This window comes from Chelon labrosus, assembly GCF_963514085.1.
Source record: "Chelon labrosus genome assembly, chromosome: 20".
NCBI lineage: Eukaryota > Metazoa > Chordata > Actinopteri > Mugiliformes > Mugilidae > Chelon > Chelon labrosus.
The window spans coordinates 9,199,558-9,226,018 of NC_140353.1; the positions used below are offsets into that span (position 1 = coordinate 9,199,558).

Consider the following 26,461-nt stretch of genomic DNA (forward strand, 5'->3'; position numbering starts at 1 on the left):
TAACCCCTGTATGCTCAACTGTCACACAACATCAGTGTTACTTAAACGGCGACATAAATAGCCGTACGACGTGCACAAAGAAAGACGAGTATAAGGCATTTCTGAACGCACTCCTCTCCGGTCTAGAACTGCATATTTCATCAGAAAACAGAACATACATCCAAAAGACATCGTTATTACGTGGACAAATTTAGAACTACACTGTAATGAGCCATTGTGGAGGCAACGTGTGGTCAGTCTGAGGGACACTGGCCTTTCCCCAACCCCCACCTTCCCTAAGCGTATGCGTATTTTTCTATTCTGCCGGTTATGTCTGGCCTCGACATGCCCACTCCATAGACATTGAACCGTGTGGAAGAGTAACACTGCCATGTCAGCTCTGGTCAACTTTATGCTGGTCAGGAGCTGCCAGTCAGTACTAGAACCAAGGTCAGACATGTCTGACCGCCGGATGCTTAGGGAGACACGTCTGAATGTCAACAGGCATGAATAAACACATAAATGTTTCCAACGCTGTAAAAATTCTTTTACAATAAATTGATATGTTTTGTGCTTTCTTCTGTAAATTTACTGTGATTATGTTAAAGTAAAGAAATATGAACAAATAAAACATAAAAAAAAAAAAAAAAAAAAGCTGATGTAATAAAATCGTCCGCCGCCGTGGAGTACTGTGCCACACCAGAGAGCTGGGGCTACGAATGGAGAGTGATGGAGGGGCACAGTTTTTCATCGCGTTAGGCAAAATGCCCTGCTGCCTTCAACTGTCCCGACCTCACATTTTTTGACAAATCGGTTGTGAGGCTTTTACGACTGATGCACATATCGCAAAAATCATTTCTGCCAAGCTTCCTCTATGACCTGCCCGTGGGACATGACAAGCCCCTCCACGCATCGCTCTATCAAGCCGAATCTTTCCAGGACAATGTAAATTATGACAAATTCCATCATCCTGCATTATGCGCTTTCCCGCTAATCTCCCTAATTCGAGAGAATCGGGGAGGGTCTCGCTGTTTCAGCTGAGGGGCATGTTGTCTGATTGAATGATGCTGAAACTGCAACCCTCAACCCCTGCTTTTTTTTTTCCCCCCCTCTCTTCCCAGCTGTGGCCACCTCGTTTCTTCTGTCTTTTTATATTTTTCTTTTTTTTCTTCTTCTGACATCTCAAACTGTAATCTGGCCGGTAAAAGAAGCAACAATTTAACCTGGGCACAAAAAAATAAATAAAAAATAAAAAAATCCCACAACTATTAGAGTGGTGAAGTTAAGTCTGTATGTGCGTGTGTAATAAGCAGGTTGGACAGCAGTGTTAAACATCTACTCTGCATGAGACGAGGTGAATCTTCACCACAAATCAGCATGTGAAGCCAAGATGAAGATGCCGGTCCAGAAAAAAATAAATGTCTTCTGTGTCTACATCCAGAAGGCGCTCACAAACACAGACTCTCTTTCCTGTTGATGCGCTATTGCTTGCAATGGACATAACGGTCTCAGATAAAAGATGAATAGCAGACAAACAAAAACGTAACACAGAATGACACAGAAAAGACAGAAAACTGCAGTCCCTCTTCCTCTCAACAGATGGCAGTATGGCTGCATTAAAAAGGCAACTGGAGCATCAGCAATAGTGTACTTATGAAGTCCACTCAGACCGTGGACAGCCTGGCTAGACGGCATCGGAGTCTCCTTGGATTTTCTTTTTTTTTTTCTTGTCTTTTTTTTCTGTGTGTGCGTAGGGCAAAATATTCACATAAATAAGCCACAAATTCCACCAGTGAAATAGTAAAAGAATATGAATGAAGGAAGTACTAGAAAATGATACAAAATATTATGAGAAAGCATTTATTTGATCAATATATACTAAAAACACACACAAAAAAACTAAATACTAAGATTATCGATAGCTAATTTGACTTCAGATTTATTTAAAAGAAAATAAGCTATTTTAATGAAAATATGAAAATATGCACCAGAGATGATAATAATATTCAGGTTTACTGCATTAAATGGATAAAATACAAAGTTATTAAGATTTACTGGATCCCATGTGTGAAAAATATAGCAAATATTAACATGTGTGCCAGTGCATCAAATTCAACTCAATAACTTTTGACATGTGGAAAATACTGAGTGTATTACACTGAAATGAACTCTTAACCTGAACAGATACGCGCAGGGCCTGACATTCCCTTACATAATAAATCCATAATATCAATAATAAATATATATTAAAAGCGAACATGCTGACATATCTAAAAGAAAGAAAAAAAAAAATACAGGAGGCCCTAGATTATTCATCTGCTGCGGTTTTTACCTCGGCAAGGCGCGCTTTGATGACAGCGGCATTTGAAAAACGAACGAGCCAGGTTAAAAGTTACTACTCAGAAGAATTGTACCATGAGAAATTTATGACGAAGCGAGAGGCCGAAAGTAAATGGGACTTAAACGCTAAGTCTTTCTCTGAGTCATCTGTGGCGCTGCTGGGAAAAAAAAAAAAGGAGAAAAAAAACCCTTAATAAATGAAGACAAGGTGGCAGCGCTACCACACTGCTGCCTGCCTCTGGAAGTAATAATCAGTTCAAACCAGTCGCTGACTGCTGCTTTTAATGTGTGCGCAACTTGTGGGATTGCAGAAACACAGCCGTAATAATTATAAAAAAAAATCATCTATAATAGCAGTTTCCTAAAAAGGCACCAGCAGCAAAATGCTTTACAGGAGAGTCAGTAGGTGAATCTGCTGCACTTGCGAGCCTTTCAGCGTATGTTGGTAGCATTAATCATGCATTCTATAAAACGTAAGGCAACTCCATTCGATTCTATTCCATCTCATTTTCCTAAATTTAATTAAATTCGCTTACTGCTCGACTTCTGTGTCTACTGTTTTGGGTAGGAGATTCAGGGTAAAAGTAAAATGTTGACATCGCTGTTCCCTATTAGTGTCTGTGTGTCACCAAACTAGCATGTGTGGGTGTTGGTCCCCGTATTGTTCTGTCTATATTTGCCACATGTGTAGATTTTGCGAGAAACCCTCTTCCAGACCCTCCCTATCTCTGTGTTTGTGTGTCTATTGTGTGTGCGCGTGTAGGGCCCTGTCAGCTATGCCCTCTCGTCACTGCAGGGGGAAGAAACACACCCGGGCAGCTCTGAATATAGTGGCTAGTTACCATAGTAATGGGATGGTCATACGTCTCTCCTCTCGCAGACAGTGATGGGAGTGGACAGGACACGCCGCTATGCTTTTTATCTATGCATTTGGTATTCAGTTATTTCATTCCACAAATAAAAAGCCAAGCCATCCCACCTCTCCCTTTTTGTATTCAAATCGAGGGGTGAAACGGGAAGTAAATAGTTGGATATGGGGTAATAATTCACACGTGGGACTACAAATAATTGATGTGTTTTGACTGAGTGTTTGCGTTCGCAATTGTAACCCGCGCGAGTGTCTTGGCAGATGTCTGCGGTGGTGGGATCTTTACATGACGCTTTTCAGATGCCTTCTTGATGTCTCTGAACCGTTCACCCCGCCGCCGCTCATCAGCAGTGACAAAGTGAGAAGCAAACAAGGATGCACCCTCGCACACAAACACGCTCGTGCCGCACGCGGTTCCCTCAAATTAAAAAGCAGAGTCGAGCCATTTATCAAATAAAATCATATTCATGCGCCATAACTGATTGCATTAATCTACATATCATTAAATGTTCTGGTACATTTCCTACATACAGACGCACAAATAATACCATCAGGCGAGTCACACAAAGTGCATGTAGTTATTTGTAAGTCTGCAAAGTTGCCTGACTCTTGTACATGGTGTCAGCTCACCAGAGATCTCGCCCCCTGTTTTTTAGGGACCCAGAGTGCTGGGAAGATCACTGCAGTGGTAGATATCTATCTATGTGCACACACACACACAGTGTTTAAGTTCTTATATATGTTTGTCCGTACACGATCTGCATGTGAAAGAGGAATAGGGATGATAGCTGTGGCTATCCTGTCCCTGCTTCCCTGGCTTCCCATGGCTTGTTGACATGAACCAAGGCAGTCAGGCACCAATAATACATGAAGAGCTGTTCAAAGGCAATTAGGATCAGTTGTCAGGGCCGGGCCCATTAATGAGTGGGAGTGTGGCAGGGGCCGAGGCAGAGGCACAGTGCTGGCGAGCGCGACCGCCTGAGAGCCGATGCACTCTGACAGATCCAGTCCTTCCCCTGTCCTCGCCTGGTACAAGCTGATACCAGCCTGTGCCCACGTGGTGCTGCAGCGGCGGCGGCACAGGATAATGTAGCACAGAGCGCACTGCCTTCTGAAAATGACTACTGTCATGGCAGGTCAGCCTCCACGCGGCCACAGCAGGAGAGAAAGGGGAGGGGGGGAGGCAGGGTTGGGGAGGATAGAGTGGGAGGGAACATAATTACCCTTGCTGCCGTCTACCACTTCCCATAAAACTGCCCCCTCATCAGATTAAAAAGGTGGTCTGATTTGACCTCTCACATATATGTGTACACATTTACAGGGCCCATCCCCCCACGCAGGAGCTCCAGGACTGTCCCAAGACGAAGCTATGACCATGTGTCAGAGTAGATATATTTCTCGGGATGTGGCGCTCTATTAGAGGAGGGGGAAGGAAGTTCTTGGTGTTGCTGCATACGACAGAGAATGCACACATGCTGTGGGTAAACAAGAGAACATTTAACAGCATTTGCCACAAATATTTAGATAGGTATGCAGTGATGGTTTGAGACAAAGCGTGCACGCTCAAGAGCTTGTGTTGTTTGTCTTTGCATACGTCTTTAGGTATGTGAATGCCATATACCTTTCCTGTCAGAGATGATGAGTGTATTACAGGGGCTCAACTCGTGACTCCTTCTAACGGCCGAACCAGTTTACCTTGTCACACAGCCTATCACACAGAGCACACACAGGTGCATGCGCGTGCCTGTGTGTGTCCTCGTAAGGCTCGGCCTCGGGGCATACAGCCGACACGCCACTGAGGTAAGGTCTCGGGTTTGATCAGCGTGTTTCGTGTGTGTCCAATTCAAGTGAAGACAGTTGACCCCCGTGTTTGGGTAGGATGAGGAAGAGCCTACAGAGACAGGCTCGGGTGATGCACCGAGACGGGAGCTGAATCAACGCTCGCCGGGGAAAAGATCCGAGGTGAGGCTCGACTGTCAGTCAAAACCTTCCCGACTCTCTCCAGACAAAAGGTTCAACTCATTGAGCGCAATTCAGGCATTCAGGGAAGGAAACAACCAGCCCAGTCTGCTCGGCGAAAATGAAAAGAAAAAACAAATCTGTGTTAACATCCTCCGCTGCAACTAGGAGCAAGTAACTACACGTGCTAAAGAACCCCTCAGCTCTGAGTAGCCCTCAATCTCACGACTGCTCAAACCGCTGAGCCTTCAAGACCTCATTTTTCATCGACTCAATTACTCGACAACCGTTCCCCTCCCGGCCCCACCTCTTTCTCCCTGCCTCATCTCCCCTCCTCCTCAGTTGGAAGTGATCATTTGTTCTTTTATTAAAGTTGATAACATCCCCTGCATTGTCTGAGCGTGCACGCCGGAGAGCCGCCCCTACTGTTCTAGCCTCCAGCGTTTCGTATTATTGGCGCATTATTTCACGCATGCCCTCCTCTTTTATCAAGCGCTTTTCAAGTAATGTTAATAGACTAGAAAATTGAGACATTTATGAAGTATGGGCCATGTTTATGAAAAAATCCATAAAGTATGACAGGGGAGAGGTGAGATAAAAGCAAGGTTTTAATAGACTATGGCAAACAGGGGAGAGGCGTCAGATGCTGACGGGCACCTCCTCGGAGATCCCTCATATTTTATGGGATTAATTTTGTTGTATTAGAAATGAAGTTAAATGTCCTAATTAATCTGTTCGTGCTGCGTGAATACCTCCCCGAACACAGACACACACACACACAGACAGGCACTGTTTTTTTGGCTAATTACTCTTCTGTGGTAATTGAGGTAGATGTAGTCTATAGACGTAGGCAGAGGAAGTTTGGGGAGGCGGCGGGATGTTTGTTGGAGAGAGGGGAGGGCTGCTGAATTTTGCAACTTGGCTGTTTTACAGCAGCGAAACACTGTGAGTGAGAATTAATCATAAAACTGAAGCACTTACCTTAATTTCTGCTTATATCACAATTTCTTTGGCTTACACTTTACGGCCGTAAATTACATGTATGTTTCTTATAAAAAGAGTGTTTTCTGGGCTGTTTACTGCATGTTACTTGTGTTAAAAAGCCTTAGGATGATATTTGTTAATGATAATAATCAAAGTTTTTTTAAGCAAGCAGATGAAAAGAAACCTCAACGTATGCATTTCCTTTAGTCATTCTCTTTCTGGTCCAACATGGCTGGCCCAGCCTCACCATGACTCACCATGACCTCTTAACTCTTCATCAAAAGGTCCAGCCAAAGTTCAGCCCATTGTTTTTAGACATTTAGACTCCCGTTAAGAAGATTATTCAAATTCTACCGCCCTCCCCGATCCACTCCTCCCATTGATGCTAATTGGCGGCGTCAGATCCCGCTCCCTCCTGACGCCTCACCGTCCACTTTGACAATTTCCAAAATCCAATGCAAATCCTATCGGAGGCTCGCGCGAGACAATCTCACGCAATATTGACTGTCACTCACAATTAAGGGAACGAGGCAAGGGGGTTAGCGCTCACCGGCAACCGGGGGGCTAGCGCAGCCGGCTCCCCAAACACGCCCCGCAGAATCTGATCAGTGAGTATAATTTCCCCGGCAAATATCCCAGGGGTGAGCCACTTACCTTAACAGGAAAGAGGAGATGTTTAACAACCATTCAACTGATAGTCTTTCTATTGAGACCCGCTTTGGCTATTGTGTTTGCCTCTGTGAACGCGGGCTCCGAAGGGAATGTGACCGAGCAGGCAGCATTAATTTAAACAGACGTGGAGAGAATCCTGCAGTTCGAGACCCCTGTTGCTAACTCTGACTTCAGTAAATGACAGAGCAATTTTATCCATCTGGCAACTAATAAGCATAATCTTTTGTTATTAGTACAAATGCACTTCTGGGTAAAAAATGTGGAACACTGCCGGCTAAAATAAAACAGACCCGCGCTCTTTTTCTCTTGCTGCTGTGTTAATGCGAGAGAATTTTGCTAAAAGCCTCTTTTAGGAAAACACCTGACGGAAAACGCAGCAATGACTTTTACTTCTTTTAAAAGCAATGCCATTATGTGGCTTTTGTTGTTAAGAGTGAATTTATTCCTGATATTCCGGCACAAAATTCTGTTTTCAATAAAATTACAGCTGTAATAAAAGACTGGATTTCCTTATATCTTAATTAGATTATACAAATTGTGACTAAAATAAATGAATTTGGATGAGATCCACGGAGCCTTTACTACCCCAATCACAAATTATTTGATATGATCATACTACAGTATATTACACTGAATGCAACCTCCGAACACATGTCATTCAGGTGCCGAACAAAATGAAACTGTGTAAAAACAAAGCATAAATTAAATTACTGATCCGTCCACACAGCTTGCGGCTTCAAACCAAACCCGACGCCATATTATATATATCAGCACACAATACACCAAGAGGCCCCCAGCTTTGACATTATAAAGGTTAACTAATTCTTTAAATCAAGTCAGATCTGAATCTGTCAGCTCGCCAGGCCGAGTCGACATTCAGTCAGCGTGCCATTTCCGAGAGCCGAAGCTGAGAGACGTGACGAGCAAAGCGGACGGGTGAATAGACGGACGGGGTTTGAAGGTCCAGCATCCATCACATGCCAATCTGTGACGCGCGGCTCCTCCGTACCTCCGCCAGAACCCGTCCTCAGCGCGGCGGCGGGCTGCGGGTTGAATTCCTGCAGGGCCGGAGAGCCGTGTTATGTCAGCGGCCATGTGCTGCGTCTCAGACCAGTGGACACTTGTCAAAAGAATAAACAGGTCCCAAACATAGCCGGACATTGATCTGTTTAATACCACATTTGACTACACTGCACACAAATTGCTATTGTTATAATGTTGTGTCTCATTAATAACAATAATGTCAGCAATTAATCACAATTGTTCAACAAAATGAAGCTTAATTTCTGTTTTATTCCAACTTATTGCCCCATCGAAGACATTTCTGCTCATTGAATTCTCTGGACATAATTAAAGTCACAAATTAATCTTCTAGTTAAAACCTTCCAACCCTCATCCATGTCTGAATCCGCCTTTTATTTCCTAATTATTTTCCACGGACAGTGAACGCGAAGGGCTCCGGGTTTCAAGACAACAGCTTTCCCGTCTCTCTTGTCGCCAGAGCCCCGTCGCCATGGTGTCACACGGCAACAGTCACCAAGGAAAATTGTCATTAAGACGTAGTCAACGTGGCGTCGGCGAGAGGAGGGGTGGCACCGCACGCTTGCTCACAGCGAGGGGGTAATTGTATTAATATGTAAAACTCTCTGGCTGTACTGAAGAGTTGTTAATACATTTTTGATCAAATTAAGTCATTGTAGCGTGGAGGAGGAGCAGACACACTGGGAGAGCACGCAGGGGTCGTACGAAGCGCCGCGCACGGCTCTGAGCAAGCAAACCCCTCTCATTGTTTTCTCAAATTGCTTTGGATATGAATGATCATTAGAGGAATGAGAGATTAGATTGCTTTCCAGAGGCAATAGCACATGCACACAGCTGACTTCAATTTCATGTTTCAATGAGACTCCATTGAGGAAATCAAACACGGCTGGCATGCTAAAAGCAAACCTGACTCTGTAGGTTACATCTTAGGAATCCAGACTGAACCTCGGTGACACACTGGTGAGATATGCCGTCAAGCTCTGAACGAATGGCTAATCCACACATGTTCTCACTCATAGACGGATTTGGCTGCAGGATCAAGGACAGTGTGGAGGAGATGGACACTATCCTTGTTGACAGTACCTTGACAAGTGTAATCCTATATAATACACACTGGGTAAACACAACACCAAGCCAACCGTGCAACCGCGGCCCACACTTCCTCTGCTCTGCCTTTGAATTGTGCATTCTTTCTGGGTTGGAAACAATATGAAAGAAGTCTGACTTGTAGCTTTACAAACAAGCGCAAAAGTGGATACACACTGGCCTAAAGTAGAAATGAGAACAAACTATCACACAAAACAACAATCACATGCATCTGCACGAATGTATCTGTATGTAAACAGAAACAAAAGAGACGCACAACTGAGGACTGGATGGAATCCGAGACATCTGAAACTTTGTAAGAGTAAAGCATAAGAGAGCTTCATAAGAATCACCGGCGACGTCCATCAATCGGCAAATTAATCCTTGATCATCCGTCATTAAACCGTTACTGATCATCTAAAAATGACACGATCATTTTTTATGTTTAAGTCTGTGTGGCCCCAGAAAGTAATCATATGATTTGAAATACTGTTTTCAATCAGTACCCAAACATTGTGTGAGAATAACAAGGCTGAAATATGAATAATAAATAAAAAGAAGAAACAGTAAACAGGTCTCCTCATGAAAGATATCTTTTTTTTTTTTTCAACTTATTAGGCTTTAGAATTAATATCTTGTTAAGTTGCTGTTTATTTGTGAAAAATAAATGCTAATGATTTCCTGGTTACAGCGTCGAGTCTGAAGATTAGTCACTTGCAGCCCTACATGAAATATTAGCCTTACTTAAGCATACACTTTCTTTCGCGGCTGCTGCCAAATTTAACCTGTCAGCACCGTCGCCTACCAGCACCCCCCTCCTTACTCCGTTCCCCTGGTGTGTTTTTTTTTTTTTTTTTTTTTGGAGGCTTACCCTGAGGGCTTGGCTGTAGGGCCCGATGTTGGCTGGCGCCCAGTGGGACAGGCCTTGGACATGCAGGGCCTCTCTCTGGTGGAAGCAGCCTTCCTCCGGGGGCTCGGTCCAGTCGTGGAGCAGACAGTCCATCTGCATCAGCTGACCGGCAGGTAGGGGCGCCTGGACGCACACCCTGCGCGATTACAAGAGGGAAATCTGGAGTGAGCGGTGTAATGATGACAGCATAGAGGTGAATAAAGATGAACAGCTGGGTAAAAATGTGTGTTTGTGTCTGCACCTTTACCTGGCTGGAGGGTTAATGCCAAAGTGTTTCTTGTAGACTGCATTGAGAGGAGCAAAGTCTGCCATGCTCTTCACATACAGGTGGACCAGGACGATGTTTTTCATCGTCCAGGCTCTGAGGTCCAACTCCCCTGGAGACAGGTAGTACAATATGAATAACGGTGACCTATTATAAATTAAACCAACCTTTGATCAACTTAGCTGTACGTATTTGGTAAAGATTTCTGTGTACTACAATAATAAAGCTAGCAGAGAGAAGTATACCGCATAGTTAAGAAGGCAAAATGGCTAAATATGGGGCTAGAAACAAGCCACACTTTGTTATGCTACGGGTGCTTTGAGACAAATACGTGGTTTAGGCTTCTGTGTCGTATTAAAGTCTTGGCTAAGGTGCAGAGCATATGAAGACCCTACTCAAACGTAGCACCGTAGCTGACGTGCACCTCCCCAGAAATGGCTGTGATTGGTCCACTTGGTTGTAGCGTGTTTCCGCTTTAGTATTTCCAGCTGCTTCTCCAACTTCCCAATTTTAGAAGTGATTGTTTTGGATCAATAAAGATGGGACACATCGTGTAAAGGTGAACTGAGGAGGTTCGGAGATACAAACATTTGTACGACTTGTCTTGCGTGAAATTTCGCCGAAAGTTTCAGTCGCCATTGTTGAAAATGAAGCAGGAAGCAGAAACAAAAATCAACCCGACTGGGTGCAGAGCAAGCCAGACTGACGGGTGCACAGGTATAAATGGCTTGCAACGGGGTAGGCTATATGCGTAGGTTATGGCGTCTAGGTCCCGTAGTACCTTATATGAGCCTTAATGGTTTGGTTTACTTTTCCATTCTCATTAGGCTCTGGTCTGGCTTATGTTGATGAAATTGTGAATTAGATCTTCTCCTACTGCCACTGTAATCATTGCCACTGACCAAAGTGCAGTCAAGGCAACACTGTTATTTTAGATCACCTGAAATGATCAAGCCTACAGCCGTGCTATACCCACCATATAGTCACTCAACCTTCAAACAGTCATTTGAATGCCATCACCGCAGTATTTAAAAGGTAAACTCACCACCATTGTCTTGACAGTGAAATCTATTGCTTTAAAGTGGTAATGGTGGCCCCCTTCTGCAAAGTGCAGCCCAACACAGAACGCGCAGGCTTTGGATGCAAACACAGGCACGGGGGCTCAAAGCGAAGCCTTTCTCCCTACAATCATTTGAAAGAGCTTCAAGTTTGTTTTTCCTTTGCCAACACCAGCGTCTCAGACTACTTCGCCCTCATACAAAGAGGTTGTTCATTAAATATTAACTTGTTTAATATTGTCTCTGCACTGTGAAGGCTGTTCAGCCAAGCACCACGATAAACATTAAATATGCTTTTCATCTTTTCGCTCCTCTATCTCCATCAAAAAAAAAAAAAAGAAGAGAAAGAGAAAAAAAAAGGCTCAGATGCACTGCAAAAGCGTGCACTTTTAAACTTCTGCAGGGCAAAAGCGATAACCCACCCAACGTGCCTGTGCTGTTTTGTGTGCGTGTGTGTGTGTTTAAGCTTTGGGTTAATTTGAAGTGCTTGTCCTTGTTTTGGTGGCCGGTTGTCTTGTGACGAACAGATCCTTTGACGTGCAGGGTTTGCTTGCTGAGCTGACAAGCACTTCTAAGCAAGGAATATCTTCTCAAGCTCAGCTACTTCTCCTAGTGTGTTTTTCGCTATCACAGCAAGGAGGAAGAAAGAAAGACACCCAAGGGACAGAGAAGTTTTCCCCAAGTGTTTTTCTCCATAGTTGTTTTAGGGTAAAGTAAGGGAGTGCAGCACAGTAAGCCCTACAGGGTTTGTTTTGCTGAGCTGCTTAAATCACCTCTGGACAAAAGAATCATGTATCATCTCCCCTAGATCATATCAAAGATCTAATTTTTATTTGATTGAAGAGAACATGACTTATTAAAGGTTAGTTTACTCGTGCATGCTGTTCTTAGTGCCTTTTTGCTTTTGTGATTTCAGAGAGGCAAAAAGGAATTTTCTAGTAGATCCTTACATCCACGGAGCTGGTTCACAAAGTTCTTCAAAAGTGTTCGTTCTCCTCTCTCTTAACGCTTTGTCTTTCACACACTTTCCCTTACTTTGAAGCTGAGCGAACGCTGCCGATGTCTGGCCCTGGATGCCGGGGTCTTGGCTCTGAAGGCCACTGATGCCAGAGATCCACTGATAGCCTCTGGAGCTTCTCGACGAGCAGGACGGAGGGACGTCTGCCGGGAAGAAATACCAGCGAAGAAGAAATTTGTTTGTAAGTGTGGATTTCAATGAGTACTTTGCGCAGCCAGCACCAGAAATAGACTTTTAGAGCACAAAAAATAAATACGCATTTGATGTTTTTCTTCTTCTATAACCATATGCTGTATAAGATGTAATTCATGCATAGGTGGTTTATGTCACAGGAGGAATTAATTCAGACGCTGTCACAGGCAGACTGCTGAAATGACAGCTCTTGTCAAACAATCATTCAAAAATACTGGCATCATGACGCTGGCCGCGCGACACAGATCCAGACAGAACGCCACACGCCACACAAAGATATCATCTGACACACACAGGCGTAAATACACACTCATGCATGCATGTCAGCACGCACGCATCTCACAATAAATGAATCTCACCGTGGCTCCAGTGACAACTAAGGTCACGATTTGATGTAAATTCGTGCTGGTTGTCTTCAGCTTGATCAGCATATTCCACCTCCTCAGTCATCTTGTCAATGGCGCTATGGCAAGGACAACTACCATGGGGCAAAGCTCTCGCCACCACATCCTGCAATAAAGCACCACGGGGAATACATCAGGCCAAATGCCCACCAAAGAGCAAAGAGCCTTTTGCAAAGACAGACAAAACGCTGTATAATTAGCCAACCTTTTCAAATACCCACCAAGCATGTGTGTGTGTGAGTGTGTGTGTGTGTCAGTCTTTCATGACAAGGACCCAGACACGCATATAACTTCAAGGTGAATGAATATGAAACAACATGCTAACATATTCGTGGTTCGGGCGAATGGGGAGTGGTGTTTTCTGATACTGTAGACTCAATCACGCTGGCTGTCAGTCAAAACTCATGACTGGATGGGCGAGACATGTTTTGGATTTCAATAGTTTTATTCATCTGTTTACTTATACATCGCCTCTCCTCTTTGTTACGTCCTTAAATAACAAATCATTACCATTCTCTGAGGCGTACATATTACCTGCCAAATCCTGCTGGGACGTCACACATTTAAATACATATTTCATATTTCCTCAACCCCCCCTCCCCACCCCACCCTTCACCCTCCCCAACACTCATTCACCCCCCTCATCTGCTGTCAGCTGCATTAGGCCATATGATAATCAAATTAATTATACTTCAGCCCCTCTCTCCTGGCCAGCATGAAAAATAGCTTGACTAGCATTAACGGAGGGCAAATGATGGTGGTCCATCCCCACCCCCTGAGCTCAGTGCAGTTTCCTCTAGTGCTGGTGTCACCGCGGATCTGTCACCCTGACGAGAAGAGCTTCAGAAGGCTGAACCGGGGCAGGTTCTCCCCTGGTTGTCCCCCCCCAACCCCGCCCGCCTCTCCCTCCTCTTGCAGGCCTCTTGGTTCTCCCTGCTCTTCCCCCAGCAACCTAGGGGGGGCTAGAGGGGCTGTGGGAGCACGCATGTGTGTGTGTGTGTGTGTGTGTGTGTGTGTGTGTGTGTGATGGGGGGGGTGGGAGCGGCGGAGTGGGGAGTAAAAAAAAAAAATACATAGCTGTAGGGAGTGAGGCTGCAGGGTCACGGAGGTTGTGGGATGGGGGTATGTTTTCTGTCCATAACAGTCCCATCCCCCATCCAGTATGAGCATATACATAAGGCTACGAGTAGGAGCGTGCACAAAAACAAATGCGAGAGCGTTATTGTTGCGTGGTGTGCGAAGAAACAAACGTGCAAATCACGCGGCCTGCCCTAGGGACGTGTTGATCTCTCAGCGTAAGCCTTACACGCTTAACTCACGAGTAGAACTACTAGTACAACAGCTGTAGAACTCGCGGTCAGCAGGAACACTAATCAGGAACACTTAACAAGACAATTTGGAAAATAACTCATAAAAAGTAAATTGCAGCTTCCTGCCAATACTTTGAGACTGTGAAGTTTCCTGTTCTTGCACGGAAAGTGTAGTTTGCCACTCTTCTAGTCCGCGATGCACCATTCAACTTCTAATCTACCAAAAGCCAATTCCTACTCCCTCCCTGCAACCCTTGCTTGTGTCCGCTTAGCCAGCTACCTGAATGCAAAGCGCCTTAATGTGAGCAGACATGTTTATTAAGCTGGGCCTAGTTTCAGGCTGCAGCGAATATTGCAGACGTCAAAGTAGGCCATGTGGGGCTAGAGGAGAGACAGAGAGCGAGGGATGAAGGGAAAGACCGAGAGCAAGAGTTTGTAAGAGAGAGAAAGAGAAAGAGAAAGAGGGAGAGAGAGAGAGGCCCTCTGGAGGTCGATCTGAACCCTGCCCTGCAGTGCCGTGTTTCTCATCTCCTCAACAAAGTTATCAGACACCAAAGGGTTTCGTTCTTGTGTTTGTTTTGCCCTTAGAGTGGTTTTAAAGTAACCAGCCTCGGAGCCACTCAAACTTTTGCTCGCGAAATGATTGATTCGGCATCGAACGCCATTGATCTCATTCGCGAAAACAAGCCGCGCGAGCGGAGGTTCGACTCACGCCGTCTTTGTCTTCCGTGTGCATTTCGGTGAAGCGAAGGTAGCCAACTGGAGCAAAGGCATCTGCTGAGTGGATCACCGTCTCTGCTGCATCGCTGCGCACACACACACACACAAAAAAAACTTCAGATCACATCACTTTTCCAGTGCAGCGCAGCCACATGGTGAAAAGAAAAAAGTGTAATACAAATAGTTTCTAATGCTTTTGCTCACATGACGATCTTCTTTTTGAAGAGAGGGCAATCCAGGGTGAAGGTTTCATATTCGCCTCCTTCGCCACAAATATGGACGCCGTACTTCTGTGAGAGCTGCTCAGTCAAAACAACAAAGAAGTGCATTTAAATACTTACAAATTCCTGCATTTAATTTAAATTTCCATACAAATCAATGCTGCACAACTTCTAAATCAAAAGGTGCATCACTAAAAGAAACAGCCTTGGATGTGTTCTTTGTGATCTTTAAATGGAAAGGGTTAAAATTGTTTGCCAGCTGTGACACAGCGCTGAAAGCGGTAATTGCACAAGAATGCGAATTGGATGACTGGGATATTTTCTCACAATAAATCACAGAAAGGAGCGAGAATACAATCAGGTAAAAGAGAATGTATTTCACCGGAGTATTAAGCTTTGAATTAAGTGGTTTTATAACCATCCGTCACGTTCAACACGAACACGAGGCACATATTGAAATTCATGCAAGTGAAGTGTTTTACAGTCTATGACCTGCTTCAGATAGGGCTCCATGTCAGCCAGAGGTTTTCCTAAGTGCTTCTCTGGATCCAGGCCTGGCACCCGCCGTGGAAAACACACACAGGAGTATACACGTGGCAACACACAAAGGAAGAAAACACACACACACACAAACGCCGTTGCACACAGACAAACATATAGAGAGAGAGAGAAAGAGAGAGGGAGAGAGAGAGAGGTCTGATCAGGAACAGAGAACAGTGATTAAAGATGACAGCCAGGGAGGTTTACGGGCAGTCGCACAAACGCTCACGTAAACCTGCACCCTGGATCTATTTGTTTGACTTTGCAAGTAGTGTACACAGATCTCTCCGGGTAAGGGCAACAGTTTTCAATTGCTGGCCACAGACCCCTCTCCGCACTCCCTTGTCCGCTGACCCCCCCACCACCCGCCGCCCTCTCACCACCACCCCATCTTTGAGAACATAAACTCTGGAAAGAGATCTTGTTTATTTGCCTTTTCCCTCCCCTTTCCCTGAAATGGTGCATGGAAGTGACTCACAGGCATGGGAGAGAAAAGGAGAAGGGGGAGTGAAGAGGTGGTGGGGAACTCTGTGTGCATACCCGGTGGTGCCGCACTTCTTAAAATAAAATACCAGCTCGCTGGCCCTCACACAGACGAGAAAAAAAGAAAAAAAGAAAAAAAAAGTATGCGTAATCAACTATTTGAAAAAAAAAAAGATAAGGTTCCTATTACACACTCCTTCCTTTTTAATAAGTTATTCAAATCTATAAATCTCAGTCTAAACAAGAGCCTGTTGATCAACCTAATTTAGGGATTATATCTACATTATCAAGAACAAGCGGTCCAGTTGCGGACAGTTACATTTTTACACAGATTCTTGAACATTTGAGGATTTTACACTTTTGCGACACAAATTTCTTCAATCTTCTCAACGCCTGCTCCTTAGGGCACCGTGCTGAACTCCCTCTCACCCCGTAAACAACTCCTTTCACGAAGAAAGCGCTTTCCTTCGGCGCATTCTTTCGCTTTTCCGACAAAAAACAAAGCCCTGAGTGGGCCCAGGTGCTTTCTGCGAAGAATAGAACAATATAAACATAACAGGACATGAATGTAAAATGCTAAATATTAGGAAATTCCAAAACGTGCGCTGTTGCCGCCGTGTTTAGAGTAAAACACTAGGCTGTTATTTAAAAAAATAGGGCAAAATCACTGGAAGCAAATGAGTACGTTGGTTAAGTTCTTATTCTTCGTCATATCCCCTCTTCTCTGTCTGTGGCTGCCTTTAATTGACTGACATAATCATTAACGTGAAACTGATGACCTATGCGGAGTGATGCGCAGTTGTGACAGTGATGCCAGCGCGACGAAAAAAAAAAGTTGCTGATTTGTCCTAATAATTCCTCTCGAAAATCCAATATAGCTCCTCCATTCCGAGGCGCCACGTGGCCCCGGCTCATCGGCACGTTCACGTGTTTAATTAAGGGAACAAAGTTAATCGTAATGTGAGAATCTCCCTTTCTCTCATGGCCTGACAACCTCAAAGGTTAATGTGTCATCCGCGGGGCCCCATGGGGAGCAACGGATGGGAGACGGGAGCGAAGGGAGGAGGAGATGTGAAGGAAGGACGTCGCATCCCATCCCGGGGTCCGTCTCAATCCCGGCCGCATCTCTCCTTCGGGGGTCCCGGCGGTGGGAGGGGGAGAGAGACAGAAAGAGGGTACAGAGAGTGTGGAGAGAGAGAGAGCAGCAGGCCCTTATTCTCTTCCCAGGGGATCGGTGGTCTTAATTAGTGTGAGAATATCTAATCTCGGCATCCTCTCATCTTAACCCTGCCACAAAGGTAATAAGGAGGCCGAAAAAAAAAAGCATTAAAATTCAATCCAATTTAAATATCCTCTTTAATTAGTCATGCCTTTTAACAAATTTTAATAATTGGCTCCAAATTGCTGAGGGGATGCCGCGTCTTTTAATACGTTCATTAACTTCCCTGCTCTTAAATAATATATGATACACGACTGGAGATATGCGAAGAAGGAGGAGGACGATGGAAACTTAGGATGACAGTAGTGAGTGATACAAAGATGGCATTAATGTGGAGGCATTTCTCCCAAGACCACTTAGCACTTGTATGAGTGTTTTCTTAATTGATGCTCCTGACTGACTTAAGGTTACTCAAACCATTTGGAGACGAGGATACACGGAATAAGATCGCCACTTGTGAGATACATGCGTTTCGCCGAGCCACCGGTGTGAGCCTTCAGCGATCTAACACCACTCATTTACATGATCTCCACATCTCAGTCTCCTCTGAACCTGTTTTACAACTTGACCTAAACCCAATTACCTAACCTCATTATGCCACATTAAACCCAAATAAGCCCACTAGAAGCCGCCATTAGTCTGCCGCCAGAGACAGCACGACCGCACTTTGGAGAGAGCGGAGCTTCCCTAAGAGAGACTGAGAGGAATGGCTCTCCTTTAAAAGGGCCTTTTACCTCGTATTATCCTATAAAACTCCAATTAAATTCAGTGAACTTTAAAACCGGGTAGTCCGGTAATGAGAGGGAGCATTTTTTAAAAAACACCGTCGACATTTAAGGTGGCTGAAATTAAGGAGGAGGGAAAAGTTTGCCGGGAAACCAAGAGCCATTCAGACAATCAAGTTAGTTTTTTATAATGAGGTGTGAAAATGGTAAAAGCTTATGTGAAAAATATATATTGTAAACATAAGACACAACAGTTATCCATATAGAATTGGTTGAATTTACATTTTGCTTCTCAGAAATCTCTTTCTGAGGTCAATGTTGGACCGAAAGGCAGCGTTTTTTCAGATTCGAACAAACAGCAGAATATGCTGCTCTCACGTCTATCCTTTAAAAGTCGATGGCAATTATTTCCGCAGCACAATTTTCTTGTAATTCGTTTTAACGATCCTAACTGGCCTTTCCCACCTTGAGGAGGTTGATTCATGCGCACCCAAAGCAGCAGAGTTGCCCATTTAATTGAAACCGCTCGTGATTTTGCTTACTGAGCCTAATGCCAAATTAAAAGCAGGGAGATTCTTGATACTGTCTGAGCTGAGCTGAGCTGAGCTGAGCACAGTATCGCAGACATCCGCGGGTTGTCTTAGGATCTGGCGTGCCAGCTGACAGCTCGGCTTTAATCCTCGCCTTCAGAGAGAAAAGGCAGAGAAAATTGGATTCATGATGTGTAACATTTTAGCCTTTAAATGGATGAAATAAGCATCTCCTCCCTCGTAGGTGAGCTGCATCAGCCCTTTAAACAACGCTCTCAAAGACCCCCGCCAAAACAATAGCGGGTTCACTATCGCCTAATCTTCGCAAGACCGACGGAGGAATGCAGAACGAATAGGAAGAAAGGAGGGGAGGGAAGAGGCGCGGTACAAAAGGATGATAAGATTAAGGTTATATGTGAAATTTGTCAGGCTCTTATCTGAAATTCAGCGTCGGCGAGCAGAATAATAGGCAAGCATGAATTGTGTTGCAATCACATCAAGATGAAATCTTCTCAGTCCGACAAATCAAAGAGAGGAAACTGGGGATACTTCCAACTACAGTGAAGTGGCCAAAATGAACCTTAAGAAGCAGTAATTAATCATTTTTAAGGGGAAACTAATGCCAAAAGTGCTGCAAGTGATCTTAAGCTATCAATCTTAAGGTATTTTAGGCTGCTTCCGCTGAACCTTGACCCCATATTGTGCAAACTGGTCAAAAATATCAAGTTGACTGAAGGGGAAAGAAAAGTTTACAAGCAGTAATGAACAGAGCACATAGATTACATTTATAAGATAATATATTTTCAGTATGGTTTCCCATTTTGGGATACAACCTTTAAGGCGAATGTTAACAGTGAGAGGTTGTTGCTATTACACAATCAGCGTTTCTCCTTATCAGTCTGTCCCCTCTGTTCCTGTCATCTCTCTACTGCATGCCAAAAAATTGTCTGAAATAAGTCAATGGCTTATCGACAGCAGAGCTGAAACAGTTGGGTTAATAGGACAGATCAAATGTGAAAACATCCCCTAAGGTTTTTGGCAAATTTTTAGAATAAAAATTGCTTTTTTTACCTAAATGCAAATTTGATTGTTCTACAGATTTCTGAACTGAGTGAAAATGAAGCATATTGCATGTCTATTAAACACTGCAATGCTCTTAAAATCTCCTTAAACATGACTTGATTAACTTAGGATTGGTCGTGGTTAGAGGACAGGGTGCTTACTTCTAGGAGCCAACTGCATTTTGTCTTTTTTGCAGTCGTCTGTAATATATTGTGTAATAGCGTAAACATATCTTCTGCTTCCATTGACTTTCACTAAAACTGTAACATCCCTTGATATAAAGGTTTGAGGTTTTGTTTATAAGAGAAGGAAGGAAAAACCTCTCTTTGAATTGCCCAATCTTCCAAACTGAGCAGGTGTTTAATGTTTTTTGACTGTTAATTGTCCACTCAGTACATATCAAATTATAATAAACGTCCTTAAGCGGCGAGGTGATCGGCGGAGGCAAATATGTGACGCAAATCCCCTACTTCACGGCACAGAGGCTACGCTCGTGCGAGGGGTAAAAGATCACACAGAGATAAAAGGTTTTCCAGCAGACAGACCCTGATTTCACACATGCCAATTATCTCTGGAGCCGAGGACCAATTAACAGATGAACCTGTGCCCTGATACGCACCTGCACTAATCAATCAATTAACTAATTACATGAATATTTAATACCAGCTTCCCGAATTGCCAATTACCTCGGTTAGCTCAACAGATACTGCCTTATAAAGAGACAGGTTCCCAACAAAAATGTGCGTTTCCCTTGGAGAGAAATGCTTTTCGTGCTAATTAGAAGCATTTTCTGACACTCGCAGGCTTAGACTCAGGTAGCTGAACTTACTTCCCTACGTGCAATTTAATATCTTCAAAGACTAAAATGGTCTTTTCCCTCTTTGGCGGTTGTACGCTGCCACCGGCACACGAATGAACACTCCTGGAGAATTTACTTAAAGGATCATCCCGCATTTGGACAGATGAAAGACGGCAAGAAAGCGAGAAGAAGAAAGAAAGAAAGCGAGAAAGAAAGAAAGCAAAAAAGCAAGAAAGAAAGCACGAACGAAAGCAAGCAAGCAAGCAAGAAAGAAAGAAAAATAGAGAAAGAAAACAAGAAAGAAAAAAGTAAAGACAGCAAGAAAGAAAAAAGGAAAGAAATGAGAAAGAGAAAGCAAAGAAGCAAAAAAGAAAGAAAGAAAGCAAGAAATAAAAAAGGAAAGAAAGTGAAAAAGAAAAAAGCAAAGAAGCAAAAAAGAAAGAAAGAAATCAAAAAAGCAAGAAAGAAAAAGAAAGAAAGAAGGAAAGCAAGAAAGAAAAAATGAAAGAAAGAAAATGAGAAAGAAAGAAAGCAAAAAAGATAAAGCAAGAATGCAAGAAAGGAAAGAGAAAAAATTAAAGAAAAGAAGAAAACAAAAAACAAGCAAGAAAGAAAGGAAAGAAAGAAAAGATGAAAAAAGAAAGGAAAAAACAAATAACCAAGCAAGCAAAAATGAAAGTAAGAAAGAAAAAATAAAGAAAGAAAGAATGCAAGGAAAGAATGGCAGCAAGAAAGGAAAGAAAGAAATAATGGAAGAAAATAGAAAACAAAAAAGCAAGCAAGAAAGAAAGGAAGGAAGAAAGAAAGAAACAGTGAGAAAGGAAAGAAAGAAAGAACAACAAAGAAAGACAGTTTATTCACTAATTTCTCCCCCTCGTCTTTCTGAGAAACTAATGAAAGGAAATCTTGAACGACTTCTCATTTCACCACCAACTATCATAAGCTCTTGTTGCCGTCGGTTCAGACGCAGACTTAACCTTTACCCTGTGAAAGTTGTTTTTTCTCCTCATGGGGTCTGCACAAGCAAATCCCCTACAATCTTTTTTTCTCTTGCTTTCTCTCTCTCTCTCTCTCTCTCTCTCACACACACACACACACACACACACACACACAAACACCAAAGGCCACCAGGTACGCCCTTCTGTCACCCAATCTCCTCTAAACAGCACACCTCACTGCTCAGACCTGCTCCCACCAAAGCTGCAATTATACGAGCCCTGCCTAAAACGCCTTGGGCGCTTGCACCCCTATTCAATTCTCTCCTTTCTAATTACCACTGCCTTGGGACAGGTGAGAAGTCAGGGCTGATAAGATCTTTTCTTCTTACCTGTAGCCAAAGCACACATGCACACGTAAACCCGCACAAACACCTACAGTGGGAGGCCAAGATACACACTCAAAGGCACCTGGGGTGATTTTCCTTTCTAATTATAATCTTCCAAAAAATGTTGAGAATTTGCTTTTAGACAAAGTTGTGTTTAGAGTAGAAAGCTTGGCGGAGGCAGCAGGGTTAGAGGGTGACTGAGGTCTTTAAGGTGGGGTATTTCAGAAGGATAACATGGCATTGTGATATGACAATCAATATTACATCTTACATGGATACACTTGTAATAAAGACAAGGGAAATTATTTTGACAGGTCAATAATAATTGTAATCCCACAAGGGGGAGGAAAAAAAAGACATAAAAACATGGATTCTGACATCATCCTTTCCTCTGATGGGCATCTGACAAGTCCCATTATTTATCGCCAAAAAGTCTTTTATCAAAGCCATTAAAAATGAGAAATGGCTCCAGTGAATAAAGTACCAAAGATAAATGGCTTGACAAGTGCATTCCATGAGAGGTTATTTGAGCAGCGTTGAAAGACATTCAGAATACACTGAACGCGCTCCGTGGCTCTGCGGGTCATCAGTCAGCCGTGGACCCCTTTTCGACTGATTGCTACCAAAGGTGACAACAAGCACTTAACAGCACGTAAACAGTGTCTACATGATGATCTATCGCCGTGAGTAGTTTGAGAGTAAAAAGAACCATTTGTAGCCATAATTATCATTTATCACTGGCACAGTCAAAGAGGATCCGGCTGCACTGTCAAGTAGATACAGGTAGAGATCTTAACATCGTGTACCCGAGAAAAGAAAAAGTTTTTTTTTTTTTCCTTCTTCTTGAGTCTTCTGTTATTCAGTAATCTGATCTTCCTGTCCTCAGGCTCCAAAACAGGCAGGTAGAGAGCAGGTGACACCGCATTAACCTCTTCCCTCAGTGTTGAAGCAGTTGAAAAACGTAAATGAGAGATACCAGATTTTAATCTTTGCTTCACGGACCATGAATTCTGAGCTATGCATAAGCAGAGACAGCAGCGTTTCTCACACACAATGGCGACATGCGTCGCTTATTGACAGGTTGCATTACTGTGCAGGGCAATCACCTGTGATTATTTCTCAACTGCCAACCTTTCCGACTCCCACCCTCCCAAAACCACTGCGCACTTCGCTCACACCTCCTCTTTCAGTGCTTCTTATCTTTTCATATTGTTCTCTGCTTCAATACCTTTGCCGCTGGCACAAGTCTCAACACCACGGCTAAGCCAGAGATTAATGATTAGGGCATTACACAGCTTGTCTCTCTTATTCTCTCCGGTTACACCCCCCCTTTCCCCCTCCTATCTCCCTCTTATCCAAATTCTGTCCCTACGATACTCATGCCAAACAATACTTAACTGAAATGGCATCTTGAGAGAAAGTAAAAAGGGGGTGAAAAGTAGTGAGAAGAAGTGCCCAAATGCTGAAATATGAAATATACAAACTCACCAAAGGCGGCGACTTTGATGAGGATAGCATGGAGGTTAGATGATATCATCTCGGACAGCAAGGACTCTTGGTCTCTGCGCCACAGGTAGGCCAAAGGCTGCAAACCTAGCCGTAAACATCTGGGAAACAGGTGAAAGGGATGCAAAACGGTTTATATTGAATATCTGCCAACTTAAGAACACTTCAAAGGCAACCTGGTTGGGCACCTTCTCCCTTTGCGAAAAGCCTGCCACCCTCACAGGCCCACAACACATGCTCCCACCTGCCACCAAAGCCTGCGGCTTTATTCAAGGAGAAGACGAACACAAAAAAAAAACTCCATCTTAAGCTGCGGCTTGTCTGTCATATAAACTTAGGTGAAACACAAATATCCACAGCAGGTAACTGGAGCCGAACTGTCTGCACACAAATGTCTACTGCTCAAGAAATGCCTGCGATGTTTATGTGTATATGCGTGTCTCTAGAGTGTGTACATAGGGAAACAATAGTTGACTGACAGAAGGATTTGTTAAATCAGAAGAGAGCATTCGTGTTGCAATAAGTCCACTCTATGAAAGTTTAGGAAAAGAGAGAACAAAGAGAGACAAGAGACAAATAAAAAATAAAGAACAAGAACATGGAAACCATCTCATCTGAAAATAAGAGTTGTGATGCACCCCTAATGGGAAAGCGTGTTTTTATATTAACAAAGTGACAATTACAAAACTATCAGTTTCGTTCATTTTCCCGCAGTCACTGCTCCATCGAGGCGGAACCACACCATAAAATCAAAGCTAGTCTAAATAAAACAGCGTAAACAAAACACTGTGTGTGTATATGCGTGTGTGTGCGTGTTTAAACAAAATTCAGTCCAAGTTTGGAACACACAACGAGGTAAAGCCTACAGAGGATGTACTCTTTTCCTCCAGTGGACCACAGAATGTGCGTCATTTGAGTTCAGGGGCCTAAACACAGTTTGTGTGTGAGTGTGTGTGCTTTAGATAGAAAGTACATCAGGAGTGTGTATGACTTACACATTTTCCACACGGACCCTCTGGTAATCGGAGAGAATGGCCCCTACGGACACTGCCTCGACACCCTCCTTTTCCTGTGGGGTGGGAAAGATGGAGGAAACTTAACGTCAGAGGTTTCTTGCCTTTTTTCCATTATACACTATGTGCGACGTGTATTGTAACAGCAATGTGATGTCACAGTCTCTCGGGGCCAAATACTCCTTTCTCAACCTACAATAGTACCCTGACGCATGTAAATATATACACAGAGAGAGGGAGAGACAAAGAAAGCAAATTCCTGACAGCTCATTCCTTTCATTGGACCGCAATCCTGTGGGGATGTTTACACTCTGGTCGTATCAAGGCCTTTCTGGTCCAGCCCATATCCCCTGGAGGCTCGGTTACGCGGCTCTGAGTGAACGTGTGTGCTTACGCGTACGCCCGCGAGCGTGGGACGCCACCGGAGGCGGCTGCTGGACCTTATCAGTAGCCCGGCGTAAGCAGGAGACGAGCGCGCCTGGCCGCAGCTTCCATCCTCAACGCGCCCGGGCCGGAAGATGGAAACGCGGTGACAACTTGAAGCGTCAGCAGAACTTTGCGTCTGTGAGTGGCACGTATCTTTAATATTGCCGAGGGCTAATCTAATTGCTTTTCGTATCATATTCACATTTCAGAAACACTGAGACAAGCGTGCACTCGAGAGATACTGACACAGCCTTGAGATGCATTCAATCTTCTTGCACGAAAACAGGCTTGATCCGGAGTGACAAACAAACACACATGCGCGGGCGAGGGCTGCACAATATCTTATGCCCGACCTCCATCTTTACATCCGTGGTACTCACACACCTGCAGATTCATTAGAACATTACATGGGCTTTAATTAGAATGAGAGGCAGGGGTAGAAGCAGTGGAGGGATGCACAAGTCTCCAGTAAATTACCTTGTAGCCATTATCAATTTCCCTGGCTACTGGTCCTTAAGATAACCCCCCCGCCCCTCCTTCTCCCTGTGGTCCCTTCCTGCAATTTTTCTCTGCCTGATAAACATGCTGATTAAAGCGAACAGCGTGTAAACCTTTGATACTTTCCTAAATGAAATCCATGCCCTGCCTGGGGCCTGATGCTGAGCCGCAACGCACTGTGCTTCACACACGCAAACACACACACGGCTCTGCATAGGCGTGCCAGCTAATCAGATAAAGGATGTGCTCTGTGCGTGTGCGCCTGACTGGCTTGTGTGTTTATGTGTGTGTGTGGCGTTCGCGGCAGCCGAGGATGCGAGGTACGAAGCTGAAGCTAAACACGTACAGATACAGACACAGCTACAGTTTAACTCTCGGACCTAAGGTTAAACGCCGAGATCTCAAGAAGCGATTCGGTGCTCAAGTTTTAATATCTCTCCAATGTGCCCAATACTAGAATGTACATTATAGTCAATTCCAGAGCCCGGTGACAGTAATTAAGTCAGACTGATAACATTTCAGCCCAGCACAGAGCGAAGGGGGCTGGAGGCAGTGTCATGTAATTCTAGGTAAGCCTCAAGGCCAACACTCTATTCTAATACAATGATAACCTTTTCCCTAAATGCAACTGTCACTCCCTAAAGAGGCAAATTAGGAGGTAAAGAGTGGGATAAGGAGAGACAGAGAGAAAGAGGAAGAAGATGCAGACCGTTGAAGGAGTGCGCTACATCAACACCAATTTGGTCCCTTGACTTTAAATTTAGCAGGACCTGACGGAATATCAGAGCATCAGAGCAACAACAAACAACAGTTTCATCTCGCGTTCCTGTCCCTCTGTCTCCCTCTATCTTCCTCTCTCTCTCTCAGGAAGCAGACTGTTGTAGGTACTCGGACATCTGAGGTCCGACTTTGCCTAGACTAATTAAACAGCTTCTCCTCTTGCAGGCTCTCGTTACATCACGCCGCCTTCCACCCAGGAACACTCGCCGCTAACAATAACATTAGACGAATTTCTCAAACGTCCCCTGGTTTTAGATGTACGCTCTAGCTGCTGGACCGCTTGGCAGCAGCTTTGGGAAATGATTATTTTTGGATGTGGTTATGTTTTTGTCGCTATTATAGTTATCACCGGGAGACAGGCAGGAATGAGGGGGCGGCTAATGCTGCTCTGGACGTGATTTTACAAATTCTAGCCATAGTTTCTCATCCTCTGTGGGAGAACGTGGGATAAGTTACTGTGAAGAAGGGCTATACGTATGTATAAATCTGAACTGATGGATATTATGGGAATTGTTCTGTGTGTATTCAT

At 44.0% G+C, this 26,461-nt stretch overlaps 1 protein-coding gene across 2 annotated transcripts in view; it reads right to left on the reverse strand.

Annotated features, from left to right (window-relative positions):
• dph6 (diphthamine biosynthesis 6) overlaps positions 1-26,461 on the reverse strand; it is a 56,101-nt gene that overhangs the window by 17,163 nt on the left and 12,477 nt on the right. For both annotated transcript variants that reach the window (XM_084569640.1, XM_084569639.1), the window contains 9 exons: positions 24,211-24,284; positions 23,198-23,316; positions 15,520-15,581; positions 15,011-15,105; positions 14,799-14,892; positions 12,732-12,882; positions 12,198-12,323; positions 10,087-10,216; positions 9,801-9,975 (listed from right to left, as the gene is read on the reverse strand). In XM_084569640.1, the coding sequence (XP_084425766.1) occupies positions 9,801-9,975; positions 10,087-10,216; positions 12,198-12,323; positions 12,732-12,882; positions 14,799-14,892; positions 15,011-15,105; positions 15,520-15,581; positions 23,198-23,316; positions 24,211-24,284 (1,026 nt within the window). The remainder of the gene's footprint in view (positions 1-9,800; positions 9,976-10,086; positions 10,217-12,197; positions 12,324-12,731; positions 12,883-14,798; positions 14,893-15,010; positions 15,106-15,519; positions 15,582-23,197; positions 23,317-24,210; positions 24,285-26,461) is intronic.